Source organism: Arachis ipaensis, chromosome B10, assembly GCF_000816755.2.
Source record: "Arachis ipaensis cultivar K30076 chromosome B10, Araip1.1, whole genome shotgun sequence".
Taxonomy (NCBI): Eukaryota; Viridiplantae; Streptophyta; class Magnoliopsida; order Fabales; family Fabaceae; genus Arachis; species Arachis ipaensis.
Genome location: NC_029794.2, coordinates 20,919,995 through 20,937,417, shown reverse-complemented (window position 1 = coordinate 20,937,417; position 17,423 = coordinate 20,919,995). Strand labels below are relative to the sequence as shown.

At 36.2% G+C, this 17,423-nt stretch overlaps 1 protein-coding gene across 5 annotated transcripts; it reads left to right on the top strand.

The window, feature by feature from the left end:
• Positions 3,806-7,831, top strand: LOC107623769 (tripeptidyl-peptidase 2-like). 5 transcript variants are annotated; one of them, XM_021113429.1, is made up of 7 exons: positions 3,806-4,328; positions 4,941-4,999; positions 5,431-5,585; positions 6,473-6,585; positions 6,655-6,825; positions 7,029-7,165; positions 7,261-7,361. In XM_021113429.1, exons 3-7 carry the CDS (start codon positions 5,570-5,572, stop codon positions 7,262-7,264), a joined length of 441 nt encoding a protein of 146 aa, XP_020969088.1. In that variant the 5' UTR covers positions 3,806-4,328; positions 4,941-4,999; positions 5,431-5,569; the 3' UTR covers positions 7,265-7,361. The 5 variants fall into 5 exon arrangements, with proteins under 5 accessions (XP_020969088.1, XP_020969086.1, XP_020969085.1 ...); XM_021113427.1 differs by having other exon boundaries at positions 3,808-4,328; positions 4,941-5,050; positions 7,029-7,157; positions 7,261-7,831; XM_021113426.1 differs by having other exon boundaries at positions 3,808-4,324; positions 7,029-7,157; positions 7,261-7,830.

Sequence of the window (17,423 nt, the reverse complement as noted above, 5' to 3'; positions counted from 1 at the left end):
TGAGCTTTTACGTCGATATCGCGTTTCAGTTTTTGAGAAAATTCCAGAAAATTGTTATATGTAATTAAAATCACATAGTTATTAATAATAATAAATGCTATACAAATGAATTCAATATGAAATTCGAATACAATTCCTATCCCTCTGTATAAAATAAAATCTAAAATACCAAAGGCGAGTGAATTTTATGAAAGCAACTCAACTCATAACTTATCTCAAATAAAACTAATAACTGTCTGCAGCTGATGCATGAGCATCTTTCCTATCTTTTCCTAATGAATTTGCATTTAATTTGTTAAGTTTAATCAAGAATTAATTATCTTTTAGCCACTATGGATGCTACTTTGAGTCTTGTGCAATTCTGTTTATTTTAGCTAGCATTCGGCTGGATTTGATGGAGTTTCTGCAGCACAAAAATTAAAGGAGATGACAGCAAGGAGCGACGCGTGCGCGTGATTTGGAGCTTTCCATGGCGACGCGTGCGCGTACCTGACGCGTACGCGTGAAAAGCGAAGTTGCACAGCGACGTGTTCGCGTACCTGATGCGTACGTGTGACACGCAAATTAGACCATCGACGCGTACGCGTGACTAACGCATACGCGTGACATGCGCCACGTGTAGAAAATGCAAAAAACGCTGGGGGCGATTTCTGGGCTGTTTTTGACCCAATTTTTGGCCCAAAAAACACAGATTAGAGGCTACAGAATGGAGGACTCAGGGGAACACTTCCCGTTACTTCCCAAGTTAAGCGTGGACCCTACAAAGCAAGTGGTCCCCATCCATCAATTGAAGACTTGCTGATTATTTAATTAATTCTGATTTAAACTTTATTTTTATCTTGAAAATAGGAAAAGATATTATTTTAGTTTTAGAAATTAGATTTTAAATTAATTAGGATTAAATATAAAAGGGAAAAGAAACTTTTTTGAAAAGGGATCCTAAAATTAGTTAATTTTTCATTCCACCTCAGCCCAATTTACAATCCTAGTTTTCTTTTCTAAATCATGAGCAACTAAACCTCCATTGTTAAGGTTAGGAGCTCTGTCTATTTGTATGGATTGATTCTATTGCTTTTCTATTTTAATTCATGTACTGATTTATAATTTAAGAATTGTTTTCGCTTTTTATCTTATGAATTTGGGTGGAACGGAAGTATGACCCTCTTTCTAATTGAGTTCTTGTATAACTTGAAAAAGCTCTTTACTTGAACAACAGCTTGAAAACAATTTCTCCTAAATTCTAATTATCTGGACTTAACGGGATACGTGACATATAATCCTCTTATATTTGGATAATTAGGATTTTTGTGGCATAATAACTAGAATTAAACTTCACCCTCTAATTGGAATTAATTGACCAAGGAATTGGCAGTTAATGAGAATTAGAGAAGACTAGAAAGGTCTAAGGAATTAGGGTCTAGTCACATATAGTTTGCCATGAATTAAATCTTACATGATTAAAATAGTTAGTAAAAAAAGTTAATTCGGAAAAATAGATAACTCTGAAACCTTAACTGTTTCTCTATATTTTATTCCCAACTTATTCACCTGCCTATCTTTAAACTCTGAATTTACTGTTTAATGCTTTTTGAACTCTCAAACACTATTTTCTGCTTGTCTGACTAAGCCTATCACTCAATTATTGTTGCTTGATCCATCAATCCTCGTGGGATCGACCCTCACTCACTTGAGGTATTACTTGGTACGACCCGGTGCACTTGCCGGTTAGTTTGTGGACTATAAATCCCGCACCAGCAGCTTCAAGCATAGTCTTCGAACCTGTGTCACTGAAAGGGTGGAAGATTTTGGGGTGAGAACAAACCGCACGTTCTCAGTAGGGAATAGGAATGCTTGGGGTGAGAACAAACCACACGTTCTCAGTAGGGAATGATAATGCCGTAAAAGTAATGAAATAAAATACAAATAATTAACTTTACTCGATAAAACTATATTTTTATCAAATCCTTTGAAAATACTCTTGGTTCTACTTTAGCTAACTAATTACCTCTTTTTAAAATCTCTGAACTCAAAACAAATTTTAAATATAAAACTAGTCACATTACACGTCTTTTAGCCACATAGTTAATCCTTAGTCAAATGTCAATTCGTAATCACTTTAATACATTCACAGAAAAAATGTACAAGCAAGAGATTCAATTCAATGTACAAGCAAGTCACAACAAGACAAACAACATAATCGCAAAGAAATAAGACAAGCAAGCACAATCAAATGCAAATGTGCAAACAACATGGTGCATGTCTATCCCTAACGCAGGCCATGAGCTCATGTGTCGGTTGCCTACCCGCTTCGGACATTACCCAGGCACAAGTCCCAGATATGACTTTCCAGATGCATACAGTGTGCTTATAAGTCATACGGATAGGCCGCATACAGTGTGACTTTAAGTCATACGGCTAGACCGCATACAGTGTGACTTTCCAAATCAATAAGCATACATCTGGAAAACAATTCTCAGTGTGTGGGCGTTCCCACTTTACATTTGGCACTAAGGCCCAGACAATGTCACATCTGCTCTCCTATAGCAGACAATTCTTTTAAGTTAATATATTCTTTAAATCCTTGTTCTCTGCTCTCCTGTGACAGAGATTCCTTTTCTTAAAAAACCGAGTTCAAAACAACACTTAAAACAAAATTCTCCTTACAAAATTGGATTTAAAACATTATGTTTTTCTTAATAAATCGAGTTTAAAAATAGAATACACCTTTTCTCAACTAAATAAATCTAAAGTAATTTAATTTTCCAAAACCAAATCTTTTAAAATAACTTTTCAAATAAAACTTCAGAATTTATAAAATTTCGACAGCACTTCCCCTAAAACTCGGGCTTAGCTACCCTTTTCGGGTCCCAACTGAACCATTTTCAAATCTCAGTTCAATATCAACGAATCGAACCAATTCCAATGTCAAAATCTTTACCGACCCTCATAATCATTTTCGATAAATTAATAAAACTGATTCCCAATATCTCAAATCGATTCAAATGCGGATTTATTTTCAATATCAAATTAATCCCAAACCAAGAAAATTCATTTTACATAGTATTTAATCAAACCGATTTTTTAAATCAATAATTAGAATTTTCAGCACTCTTAATCAATCAAGAAATCAAATACATATTCATCAAATTCAGTCACAAACACAACTCAAACTCATCATTCAGTCATACCAAACAATCATAAATTATTTACAAATACCTACTAGATTTTCATGGCATTCACAGTTTAAAACAGTTAATTTTAAAATAAAATTCCCTACCTCTATACGAAATCAAAACCAATGAAAATTCTGGGAAAGCTTTCTGACTGAGCTATTGAAGAGAAAAACGTCAGTAATCGCCTGTTTCTTTTAAAACTCTAATTAGTCGAACTCAATGGAAATGAGAGTCACGTCACCGTCAGTTTTCACCGAACAAAAATAATACCAATATATAAAAAAAATACAAACACTTTTATCGAATTAAATTCACTACAAGAAAAATACCCGTTTAGCCACACTTTTTTTAAACTACATTTAAAAAGCGTAGCCTATTCATAGAATAGGCTACGCTTTTTTCAGTGTTGCCTTTTTTTAGAGAAAAGGAAACACAATTCTGGCATCATTTAAAAAGTGTAGCCTTAGGTATTATAGAAATCACTTATAAAGCGTAGCTGTATGTTAATATCTATGAGTTCACTTTTTATATCAAAGAAAACGTTTTTTGAGGGTAGCCTATTTGTTATGTTTTGGGTACGCTTCAAAAGTGATGCCTAATAAACGCTTTTCCCTTCTTTTTTTTTTCCGGATGGAAAAACACTTGGTGAAATTTTTGTTCCCTCCAAAGCTCATTATCCCCTTTCTGAAACTCACAACACCTTTATCCCCTTTCTGGAACCAGACGAATCACAGCGCCTTTGTTCCCTCTAAAGCTCATCACTCATCATCGCGAAGAACCCTCTCTGAAATTTTTGTAATCAAATGCCTTTATCCCCTTTCTGAAACCCTCTCACCATCGCGAAGAACCACACGCAGCACTCACTATCGCCACTGACCGTCGCTCCTCTTCGCCCTCCTGCACTGAGCTGCGCTGCTCTCAGCATCGTCATCTCTGCGCTTCTCATCGTCCTTCCCCTTTCAGTTCGATCGTCATCTCTGTAACCCTCACCTTCGCCATTCTCGGTTTCTCACCGTCGCTGGTGACCGTCGCCACCCAGTAACCACTCACTGCCAGTCACCGTCGCTGTTGATCGTCGCTGTTGCTGCACTGACCATCGCTCTTCTTCGCCGTTCTTCTCATCATCGTCTTCTCTGTGCTCACATCGTTGAGTATGTATGTATTGATTTGTATTTGGTTCTGCAATTTCAGAGGTTTAGGGTTCCGATTTTAGGGGTTTTAATTTGGGGGTTTTAATCTGTGAAATATGGGTTTGTAAATTGTGATTTGATAATATGCATGCTGTTGTTGATGAAGATGCGTGGTTTAATAGATTATTTTTCTGCCTGTTTTGTACTTATAAATAACTAACTCATTCGGGGGAAAGTGTTTCTGATATTCTGTTATTTATTAAGAATTAGAATGCTCATGATAAGACACAAGTAAAAACTGGAAGAAGTTAGGGAAAAGAGTATTGGCTTTCACAACAACGATGAAAATTTTTGTTCATTGAAATATTAATTCAATTGGACACAAGGGAAAACTTAAGAAAAATTTTTAGTGTGGTGAAAGACAAGGAATATCACCATTCTCCTATGTGAATAGAATTGCAGGATTTGCAGGAAAACTGTTGATTAGTGAAAAATAAATTCAGTTATTAATGAATTCTAACCTATGACTAGAATCATATTCAAATGCTGCTGCACCTATAGACTATAGTGAAATTCTAACTAAAAGCATGTATCGAAGCTCAAAAATTATATTCCTTCATATGATTGCTGATTGCAGATCCTTCTTCACGGGGCATCTACCTGAGGGAGGCTAGTGCTTTCCAACAATCTACTGAGGTGAGAGCATAATCAGCTTGTTGTCCATTGATGATCAAAGCATATCTTTAGGTCAGATATTTGAAAACTGTGATGTGAAAATGGATTAAAGATTGGAACATGGGAAAACTAATAAATGATGAGTGATGACTGTGCATTTTCTAATTCTAATAAACTCTTGGATGAAATAACAAAAAATTGTTGAATTCATGAACAATATTAGTGTACCTTCTGAGGTGATAAAAGGACAAGAGTAGTGTTTGCTTAGATTTAGTTTGTTAACAGAAATTGTTGATGAGGCATGTAATGAAACTTGATAACAGTCTCACAATTGTTCTTTTGCTGGTGTAATTGCTGATAAGTGCAATGTTGTTTGCCAAATCTATTCACAGTTAATTGTAAATTTTAGTTTGTGCTCAAATGGCAATTTATTTTATGACTTGTATTTACAGTGGACAGTGGAAGTTGATCCAAAATTTCATGAGGATGCCAACAAAATTGAAGAATTGGCTGTGTTTGAGGAGCACATTGAATTACATTCTACAGATAGCTCAGTTGTGAAAGCCCCTGATTATCTACTGCTCACTCATAATGGTCGTACCTTCAAGTTAGTCAGTGTTCCTTCACCGTTATGTTTTCAGTTTTAGGGTACATGGCCATTTATTTAAAATGCAAGTGTTGCTCATGAGATAATCTTTCCTGGGGAATTTTTTTTCCTTTGTTTTCCTGATATCATAGTGTTGTTCTTGAACTATTATTAGGTCACATGAACATTTGATTTAGAGGTCAGAAAATGACATAATTATTTGGCGAAAAGAACTGGGTTCTCTATGCTACTTTGAAGTGCATATATATCATCCGTTAAATTGTCTTATTAATATCTCCAACTTCCGCATCCATCACCCTTAAACTATTCTGCTTAAATGCAGTTATTCCATCAACACTTTATGCTTCTTAATTTTTATTTTTCAACTAAGTTTCTGTCTGATGACACTTTTCAGTTTTGCTTTATTAGTAAATTACAAGTTATCTTCTATTTTCAGCGTAATTGTTGATCCTACTAATTTAGCTGATGGTCTGCATTATTATGAGGTCTACAGTATTGACTGCAAAGCACCATGGCGCGGTCCTCTTTTCAGAATTCCAGTTACTATAACCAAGCCAGTGGCTGTTACTAATAGACCTCAGACCTCCACATTTTCAAAGATGTTATTCCAGTCGGGTGTGCTTTAGTCAATTAAGTTTATTTCTATGCTTCTTTCTGCTGGTGACTTAAGACTTAATAAATTTTGAGATTATGTATAATGCATTGAGATCATGTTGTGTAGGCTATTTCCCAGTTGTCTTTTATTTTCTCTAATAAAGAAAGTGTTATTGGACACCTTACTTTGTCTTGAAATTGTTTTATCATATGGCATTTGTCATTCTGGTCGAGTTTCTGTTCTCTAGTTGTCTTAAAAGCAATAATTGTGTTAAAATTTTTTGCTTCGTTAGGCCATGTAGAAAGGAAATATATAGAAGTGCCACATGGTGCATCTTGGGTTGAGGGAACCATGAACACGTCAAGTTTTGATACAACGAGAAGATTTTTCGTGGATGCTGTTCAGGTACAACTTGCAGCTCGAAACTGTAAAGATTTGTCTGGACCGTTTCTTTGACATGCTTGCTGTGTCCAGATATGTCCATTGCATAGACCGTTGACATGGAGGAGTGTGATGACTTTTTCTTCCCCTGCTGCCAAAAGCTTCGCCTTCAAGGTTGTAGGTGGTCAAACATTGGAACTAGTCATAGCTCAGTTTTGGTCAAGTGGCATAGGGAGTCAAGAGACTCCAAGTGTGGATCTGAAGGTGATACAATTCATATTTGTATGAAGAATTTATTTTCTGTGTCCAAAGTTTTGGATAAATCTTCCTTTCTCTTCCCATCTCCCCCCTCCCTCTTTTATCTTTCTTCAAATTAAGCTGGATCTCAGTTTTTTGAATTGGCCAAGCCACTAACCCACATTATGTAGGCAAAAGATACAATCTTGCTAATTTTAATAAAATTCTAGGTTATGTTTCATGGTGTAAAAGTCAACCAAGAGGAAATTGTACTTGATGGGAGTGAAGCACCAGTTAGAATTAATGCTGAAGCATTACTGGCATCTAAGAGACTTGCACCTTTAGCAATACTAAACAAGGTTTCCTTGTAAAGTTTGTTTCCTTCTTGTTCTGTACCATTGTGCTTGTGATGTTGGACAGTAAAGAGGTTAACTTTTCTCCTAATTTGTGTTGAACTTACAGATAAGGATCCCTTATAGACCAACAGATGCTAAGATTAGTGCACTTACGACTGATCGTGACAAACTTCCCTCTGGAAAGCAGATACTTGCACTGACACTAACGTGAGTACTCCATTACGTGTTTCATTATATTTGAATGTTTAGATTGTCTTTTCTTATTATTCTGCTACTTTTGCATTTGTCTTTACTTAAGCATGTTTAGGTGTACCAATTAACAAAAGAAAACTAGAAATTTTGTTGATAGTTTAGACTTAGTATTTTGATTGTTTTCTTGTTCAATTGCTTGTGTTTTTGTTCATTTATATATGTTTTGTAGGACTCATGATGACCTTTTTGTGCTTTCCTATTCTCTCTTAAGAGTACTTTTATTTTATCATAACTTTTTAGTAATTTATTATGCTTATAAGATATTTTCGAAATGTAAAGTTTACACAAACTGAGACTAACTTTTTCCTGAAGCACTGAGATATCCTCATATATGAGTTGGTTCTGCAAGTTATATATTACATATAAGTAAAATCAGAATCATCATCACTATATATATGGCCAAAAACACCCAAGGTTTGCATGGTTTTACTACCCTTAGTGATCTAACTTGTTTGAGGGCAGAATCAAGCTGCTGTTCTAAATTCTGAAGCTCTTTTAGACTTAAGCATTGCAGATCTTGTCCCATAAAATTCCTGAAAAAGAAAAATTAAAAAGCATATAATATAGGAACACAAACCCTTGCTTTTACTTAATTATTTTCTTTGATACCTTTGATTTCTCTCTAAGACTTCCACCCTTGCTTTGAGCCTTGCATATTCTAGAGTCCAATTTTCCTGACAGCGTGGATAGATATGAATAATCGTAGCGAATTAATAATAAGTAATTAGATAAAAAAAATTAAACAATTCATTAGAAGAGTTAAATCCAAGCAATATTACTTCAGTTGTATTCATTATTGTCCTATTGTTAGAATCTTTGATAGAAATCAAGGGATTGCTGAGTGAAATTACTTGTGTTTTCTTTGGTGTCTGCATTGTACTGTGCTACATTAAAAAGTGAAAGAGATTAATGCTATTTTAGACCTCAACGTTGCCTCCATTAACCAAAACCTTATGAGTGCACATTTTGGCTTAGTGTTGTTGATTGATTTCACTCTTAATTCATACAAAAAGGAATAAGACTGATTCTGGATTTCTGTATGCTTGTCATTGTTATCAATGGTGTTATTAGTGTATATATGATCTCGCGTTAGCTTATCCCAGTTCGTTACGTTATCGATCGGAGTGTTGCCCGTTCGAGTTACGGTTTTTGTTTACCCCCTTTTTCTACAAAGGCTCCTAGTTATAATCAATTATTCATACTACTATACGTACTAAATTTTTGTTTTAGAGGTCGTAATACCTTGCCATCTCTGAATTATGACTTAAGCATAAGACTTTGTATGGTAGGGTGTTACAAAATACCCCAAATTGAATCTTTGGTTAGCTTAAGATAGAGATTGTGTATCAACTAAGTGTGGGGAACCGTGAGAACTTGGGTTGATAGGGAATGTATTATGATAAATAGGAATTTGGGTACCTACTCATGTAAAACCAGAAAATTTAAAAATCCACATGCATTGATAAGTTATATTTACTTTTCCAAAAAAAATTCCTATAATTAAATAAATAAGATTAGGGGACAAAATTACCCCAATAATGAGTTTAGTAAAAAGATCAATGCACATGTGATGAGATTGGAAATAATTTGATACATGAGTATGTGATACAAAAGTGGAAAAATTGGGTAGCTAGGCATAATTTAAGAATTATATAAGAGTATGTATATGTTAGGTGAGATCTTAGACTAATCAAGGATTTAATTTATAGCTCACTTAGCCATATATATATATATATATAGGATTTGGATCCTCTAAAGTTTGAATTTTACTTTAGAGAGTAAAGTGTGATCTTCTCTCCTTGAATAGTTTCTCTTTCATATTTATTATTGGTCCCACATATGAAATCAATGGTGAGAGATCACACTTTACTATCTAAAGTGAAATTCAAACTTTAGAGGATCCAAATCCATATATATATATATATATATATACCCTCACCTTTGCCTTAACCCCATTACAACCGTGAAAATACCTCATGATGTTTGCATGTGTACATTAAATATTTGTTGATTGGTTAGATGAAGAACAAAGTTTTAGAAAGCATGACTAGAGAAGAATAGAGTGATTAACCCCAAACACTGAGTGATTAGAGTGTGTATACAAATCCAGTGAGGGTTCAATAGCTCATTTCCATATATCCATGTTTGATCACTGTTTATCTTGCAAGTTTGTGAACTCTTTTGATTAACTCAACTCAATTGTGAATGTATTTTAATATGATTTGGCCCTTGGTTGTGCATATGTGATTCCTTGAAAAATTTAACTCAATTTAACCACATGTAAGCTTTATATATCTCGGTGGATAGTAACTAGAATCACATGATTCATTTAGGTAGCTTGCATTTAGATAGATTGCATTGCATAGATTCCACCATTCTACCTTCACTCTTTTTCAGTTTCTCTTGAATTTAGCATGAGGACATGCTAATGTTTAAGTGTGGGGAGGTTGATAAACCACTATTTTATGATTTATCTTGTACTCAATTGAGTGATTTTTATCAAGTCTTTGCTCACTTATTCATATAATTTGCATGGTTTTACAATTCCTTTCTTATTCTGTGATATATGTGAAAACATGTTTCCTATGCCTTAAAAATGTTAATTTTAATTATCCTTTATTACCATTCGATGCCGTGATCTGTGTGTTGAGTATTTTCAGGCTTTACAGGGCAGGAATGGCTTAGAGGACAGAAAGAAAACATGCAAAAATGGAAGAAACGCGCGAAAATAAAGTTTTGAAGGAAATGGCAGCGACGCACGCACATGGATGACACGGACACGTGCCTAGCGCAGAGCACGAGCAACGCGTACGCGTGACAAGAAAAATCTCCAAATGACGCGCACGTGTGACCTGCGCGTACGCGTGACAGACGCCACGTGCAGAAAGTTGCAGAAGTCGCCCCCAGCGATTTCTGGGCCCTTCTCGGCCCAAATCTAAGCCCAAAAACACAGAATAGAGGCTGGATAATGAGGAAATCAAATCATTCATTCAATCATGAAGCATTCATTCAATATTTACAATTTAGTTTTAGATGTAATTTTCTAGAGAGAGAGAGGCTCTCTCCTCTCTCTTAGGTTTTAGGATTAGGATTTCTTTGTTTTCTCAATTTCAGGTTTAATGTTCCTTTAATTTAGTTTCTTTTCTACTTTTATTTATTCTAGCATTCTAGTTTATCTATTTCTCCTATTGATCCCTTTATGTTGCTATTTGATTTATGAATTCTCATATTTAATTTGATTTCCTATTTAATGCAATTTGAGGTATTTCAGATTTACGATTGCTTTCTTTTATTTATGTTATTGATGCTTTCAATTTAATTTAGATTTCTTCTCCCTTTGCTTTGGTTGAGTAATTGATGACACTTGAGTTATCAAACTCCTTGTTGATTGAAAATTGGAATTTGCTGATTAATTTGGATCCCTCTAAAGCTAGTCTTTCCAGTTTGGGCAATTTAAAATCCTCTTAGCTCACTTTTAATTAATTAATTGATTATCTATTATTTTTCCAGGTCTTACAGTGGGAACAACAAGTTCCGAAACGACGCATGGCTTGGTTAAGTTGGGATACTATGTCACGACCTAAGAAGGAAGGAAGTTTGGAGCTCAAGGTTTTTAAAGCACAAAATCTGACACTTTTGGGTAAACAGGTTTGGCAAATTTTTAAACAACCAAATTCTTCTCTAGTCAAAATAATAATAGGTAGATATTTCAAATATGGAGACATTATGTTTGCAGAAATAGGTACCTTGCCATTCTGGGGTTGGTGCAGTATGTTGGAAGGCCACGTGTAATTAAAAAGGGGATGAACCGGAAGGTAGGCTCAGGCAATTGCATAAGGATCTACTTTGACCCATGGTTACCCTCCCCTCTTTATCTGTTCTACATTGTTGATACACTCACACAAAATAAATCTATATTATGGGTTAAAGATATGATGAATTACAGTACATATTTAAAAAATTGAAACAATATGATGTTGCATCCGAATATAATATCGCCTACCTATTTCATCATGTTTCAATCGATCACCGCCCTGCTATCATGCAGCATACCCAAACCTAGAAAGATCTTACGGAATCTTAATGTTACTCCAAGATTAAGTTGTTCTTATGGAAAGCCATTCACAGCCGCTTGTCAGTGCTTCAGTTAATTCATGGTAGATTTTTAATAGCGAGTCTAAACTATCCTAAATGTTAGCAAGAAGAAGAGGTAATCAACCATTGTCTATTCAAGTGTAAAGATGCAATAGAAATTTAGCAAAAAAAAATAAATTTGTTTACTCACCTTCCAAATCTGCAAGACACCTCCTTTTCTCAATGGTGGCAGAGTTTTACTCAGTTGCCTCTCACTGCCCTAGTAGAAGAAAATTGATGGAAGAGGTGGCTGCTCTTTGTTGGATGACTTGGAAAGCAAGAAATCTAAAAATTTACAAAAGGAAGAGTATATCATCGGAATATTCCATCACTACTACTGCAAAACTTGACTCAATTTTTACAGATTTAGACCAAGAAGAAGAACCCTAAAGTTTTGATACTTTTCTTTGTTTCTCTCTTATACTTGTTATAAATGTTTCTTTCACTTTAAGTGAAATTAAAAATCTCCCATCTTTATTTATTTTTCTTTAGTCCTGACTTATGGACCAACTTATATTCCTTTTGATTTTTGGAATATAATTACTACCTTTGGAAAAAATTATTATTATTATTATTTCTTCTTTTCAGATACATATTTTTAGCCCAAAATTTCAAAAATAATTTAACCCAGAAATATCAAGTAACCTACCATTAAGTCTTAAATTAGTCATTTTAGATATATGAGGTCTATACTACTATGCTTATGGTTTGGACTACAACAATAGAATCAGGCTAATTTTAAGCTTTACAAAATGGTAATTTTTGTTATAAAATGATTATATTATGGATGTCCTATTATAGAGCATTATCATACATAATGAAGTATGGAATATCAATGTCCTATCATAATGGAGTATGGAATATTATCAATTAATAGGGAATGAATTTTCATAATATGTTTTCACTAACTAGTAAGTAGGTTAGACAAATAATATCCTACTATTATTTACTTTAAAACTTCATCTATAAATAGATCCTAAAGAGAAGGTTTCAACATACACCAAGAATAATACATAGCAGAAAACAAACATAGCTACCTATCTCAAGTAGTCTTTTGGCTCCTTTGAGAAGAATATTATGTATATAAAATTAGTATGAATGTGTTATGTTATATTGAGTGACGCATGTTGAGAATTAATAATAAAGCTCTTTTTACTCTTTCTTTATAATGTTATCAGCACGAAAACTCTTAAGGTAAGAAATTTCAATTTTGTCAAAACTTTCTCATTTGAAATTTGTACCACTTTATATTTCTTGAAAAAAAAATATTTATCATGGATTATAGATGCTTAAATTCACCTTGACTAAATGGCTCTTGATAATGCCATTATGACAAACAATAATGCAATGCTAAAGGATCGCGCTAGGCAATAAATATCTTACTATAAAAACAAAATGAGAATAATAAAATTGCACGCTACAAAGCTCGACTTATAGCACAAGGTTTCTCACAAAGACCTAGTACAGACTATGAGGAGACGTACTCTCCTGTAGTTGATACAATTTTCTTGAGATATTTGATTAGCTTATATGCATATCATAAGCCAAATATGAAACTAATGAATGTGGTCACAACCTATCTATATGGGTCATTAGATCGTGATATTCTGAAAGTTTCTTAAAGACTAAAGCTATCTGAATCATCCAAAGAGAAATCTTAAGGATTATACTCAGTTTGATTGCAAATATCTTTAGATGGTATAAAGCAATTTGAATGGATGTGGTACAAGCGTCTTACAGAGTATTTGATGAAAAAGTGTACAAAAATAATTATATTTGCCCATGTGATTATATAAAGAAATCTACTTTTGGATTCATCAGAGTTGTTGTGTATGTTGATGATTTAAATCATAGTTGTTAGAACCATGGTTCTGAAAACCGAACCGGACTGGCCGGTTCAACCGAAATAACCGAGAACCGGTCATCTAGCCGGTCTGGGTAACGTCAAAAACCGCCTGACAAAAAACCGGTGAAAAAACTGGTCGAACCGACGGTTAACCGGTGAACCGGAAGAACCGTCCGGTTTTTTAACGGTTTTTGGTTTGAAGGCTGAAATGCTAAACGACGTCGTTTTGGATTAAAAAAAAAAGGGGGAAAACGCGTAAAAATCGAAGGAAGCCCTAGTCAGTTTCCAGTCTCCAGTCCTTCTCCCATCTCCTTCTTTCTCCCGAAACCAAAACGGAAACCCTAGCCTCACCGCCGCTGTCCGTCGCAGTCAGGGCAAGCATAGAAGCCTCTCCTCCCAACCCCTAGATCCCCTTCACCAGATCTCCCAGCCCTAGCCTCACTGCCATATCACCTCCGCTGTCTCAACTACTCGAAGCTGCCGTCCCTACTGCATCTCGTCTCGCGTGCTTCCTCTGTCGCGCAGCCGCTGTTCCGCTGCGCTGGCTCTGCTCCTCTGCTCTAGTTCCGCCGCGCACCACCCTCCTGGGCTCCAGTTCCGTGGCGGTCCAGGCCACCTCTTCTCCAGTTCCGCGGTGGTCCAGGCCACCTCTTCTCTAGTTCTGCCGCGTCCAGCCTTTCGTCGTGCTCCCTCACCTCTGTTCTCTAGAAGAGAAGGTATTTTTTTTACTGTAATTGTTGTTTTAATTTTTCTTCTTCAATTATTGTTGTTATCACCGTGGTCTAGGATTGTTGATGATATTCTTGATTCTGTTATGCTGTTGTTGGTCGCCACCCACAACCATCGACAGCAGCCGACGACCACCGGCCGAGCCCGCCTCCTTCTGAATTTGGTAAGACTCTGTTCTTTCACCTATGCTTCTTGATTTTGATTTTCTGAGGTTCTGATCTTGTTCTGTGAGCTCGCCTGTTCTATGCTTGATTTTGGATTTTGATTTTCTGAGGTTTTGTGAGCTCGCCTGTTCTATGCTGCCTTTATGATTTTGGATTTTGATTTTCTGAAGTTCTGTGAGCTTGCCTATTCTATGCTGCCTTCTTGATTTTCAGGATTGATGTTTTTTATTTTGAATATGTTTTGCATTGCTGCTTCTGTTAGCTCGCTGCTTCATGAATCATGATGAATATTTTTTCCTGCTTCTGGTAGCTGCTTCTGTTTTGCATTGCTGCTTCTGTTACCTGCTTCTGTTTTGCATTGCTGCTTCTGTTATGGGATTGATATTCTGAATTGCTGCTGCTTGTTTGAGTTAATTTTGTTGATGGTTAGTTTCTGAATTGCTGCTTTTTGTTTTGAGTTAATTGTGTTTGAGTTAGTATAATACTATTGTTTGAGACTAATTGATTATGGAGGTTGATTTGGTTGAATTTGTGTAAATTGTGTTGTTTTGTTTTGTTTTGTTTGGATGGTGCAGGCTGAAATTCAAGGAGCATATGCAGTACTGGAGTAGATAAGCAAGCTTGCCAAGGTTCAGAAAAAGGTCTCTGTAGTTAAGAGTGTCATGATCTAGAATATTGAAAAGGCTGTAGAAACGTGAGAACTTTGTTTCAATTAGATATGCAGTTTTATTTTTCCCATAGTATCTATTGATTTGCCAGATTTGGTTTTGGAACTTTAATCAAAATAAAACAGGAAACTTTAGTTTTGCATGTAGCTTAGCCAACTAATTTAGAAAAAAAGGAAGCCTTTGGAGGAACAGGGCCAGGTGGAGCAAGAAATATTGCAATTATTTGTTGATGGTTCGTAGCCTTTGGTCCTGGATAGCATCACTTGAAAAGCGTACCCTATTCCCAAACGTCAAAAGCGTAGCCCTTGGTGCAGAAAAACGTAGCCTTTGAGAATAGGCAACGGCCGAATAGGAATCACTCCAAAAAGCGTAGCTGTAGTCCAAAAAACGTAGTCGTAGCCTAAGGCATCATTTTTTTCACTTTTGGCTACACTTTTCAAGTGTACCTGAATGGGTATTTTTCTTGTAGTGATTTTTTATTAGAATTACGAATGTCAAGAAATCGGACTCAAAAAAGGTTGAAATTCCAAGGTTTTTCGTTCTTCTCACTCACGGCATACTCTCTCTTTTTCCTTTTAGTTCAATTGGTGATTAATGAAAGAAAAAGGAAGATGAGTATGAATTGATAATATTAAAAATATAATAACTCATAAATAACTAATTATTTAATTTTTAAAATTTTAGGGTATTACAGAACCTGCTTTATATCTTCATCATAATCGCTGATGTTAAAATTGATATCTGCATCAATGCCACAAAACTTGATTGCAACTCGATCATATGCCCTGAAAATTAAATCAAACTTACACACTAAAATTTAAATTCATGAAATATTTTTCATTAGCCAAAAAGAAAAAAAAAAAAGAACCAATAACAAAATTACCTAACTGCAGCATGTGCTGTGTCAAATTCACTTATTAAAATACATAAATAAATAAATTCATAAACAAACAGAAAAGCAATATACATCATTTAAAAAAAAGTTTAAATTCAACTACAATCATCACTGCGTTTTCTCATCCAAATATACTTGTTTCCTACAGTTCCTGGATAGAGCACTAACAATTGCGGCATCTATAGCATCTTGATTCTCAGTCTTATATGGAAGACCAAGTTAACATGGACACTAATCTTCAATCGCTGAGAGTGGAATCACAGAGTGCATCTTCCAATTCAAGCTGGACAGAATTAGAAGCTCCATTCTCTGAATAGTCTTTGACTCAAACACATATTTTACATCTTCAACCTGATGATGATTCATGTGATCAAATAATCACATTATTAGAAACATCATGATGAGTTTTCTGATATAAAGGAGAAAGAAAAACACGTAATTGAAGGTCCAAGAGAAGAGGCACTTGAGTTTCTTCAACTTTAGCAGCCAAAGAGATGCAAGTGACAGAGGCAAGTTGGATCATCTGTAATACCCTAACTACCAAAGCTCACACTTCCGGCTACGCGACTCTGATAGTTCGGACATTACGACGACTTTTATATTATTTAATACTAAAATATGAGCCTGTTTGAAACTTTAAACCGCAATACTGCTCCCAAAAATACTTTCATCCGATGCAACATTGGAACCACAACCCAACTCGTTAACCAACTCCTTTTATCTCGACCCGAAATCACCGGCAAATCAAAATCTCGGCTCTGCCTGCTCTCTCAAAAGCAGAAACAGCCCCAAACGGCACAAGCAAACCGGATTCTAACTCCTAAAACCATTAACATTACGATTACTTTATTACACAGAACAGAACACTAACGCAGAGCTCTCGAAACCGGAATACTTACTGAAACTAAGAAAGAACGGCTGAACCGAACAGCAACGGACTCTGAACCGGTTGGGCGGTAGCCCCGGTAGCCGCCTTCAGCGGCTGCGGCGACCCAACTCCGGCGACGGTGACTGAAACCAACATGCCGCGACAATAAGACTCCCATAATCTCACAAGAAATGAAAACCAAGTTTGAAACCCTTACCGGCATACTTTTCCGGCGACGGCAGCAAGGTTTTCCGGCGGCCAGAACAATGATAACGCCACTAACCAAAATAGAGCAGGATCTAAATAAGCGGCAAAACCTTGGAACAGTTCCGGCTAGCTCCATTAGCGGCGGCCTGGACCCTTTTCTGACGGCGACAATTCCAACCGAGGCGGCGCCGGCGACGCAAGCACGGCTGGGCATGGTGGTTGAACCCCCAGCTCAGCCTCAGATCTCTCTATCTCTCCTGTTCGGTGTGACTGGACGGCCTTCTCCTCAACGGCACGACGGCAGAGCAAACCAGACTGGCGACGACAGAGGTCACGGCGCGTTCGGCGGTGACGCGGGATGGAGGTGCCGGCGACAGCGGCGACTTCACCTTCTCCGCGCTCGCTCCTCCTTCTCCATCGGTGGTTATGGCTCGCGCTCTCTTCAGGTCGCGGTTCTGCCTCTGATGCTGCGCAAGGATGATCGGCGACGGCACGAGCTCCTCGCG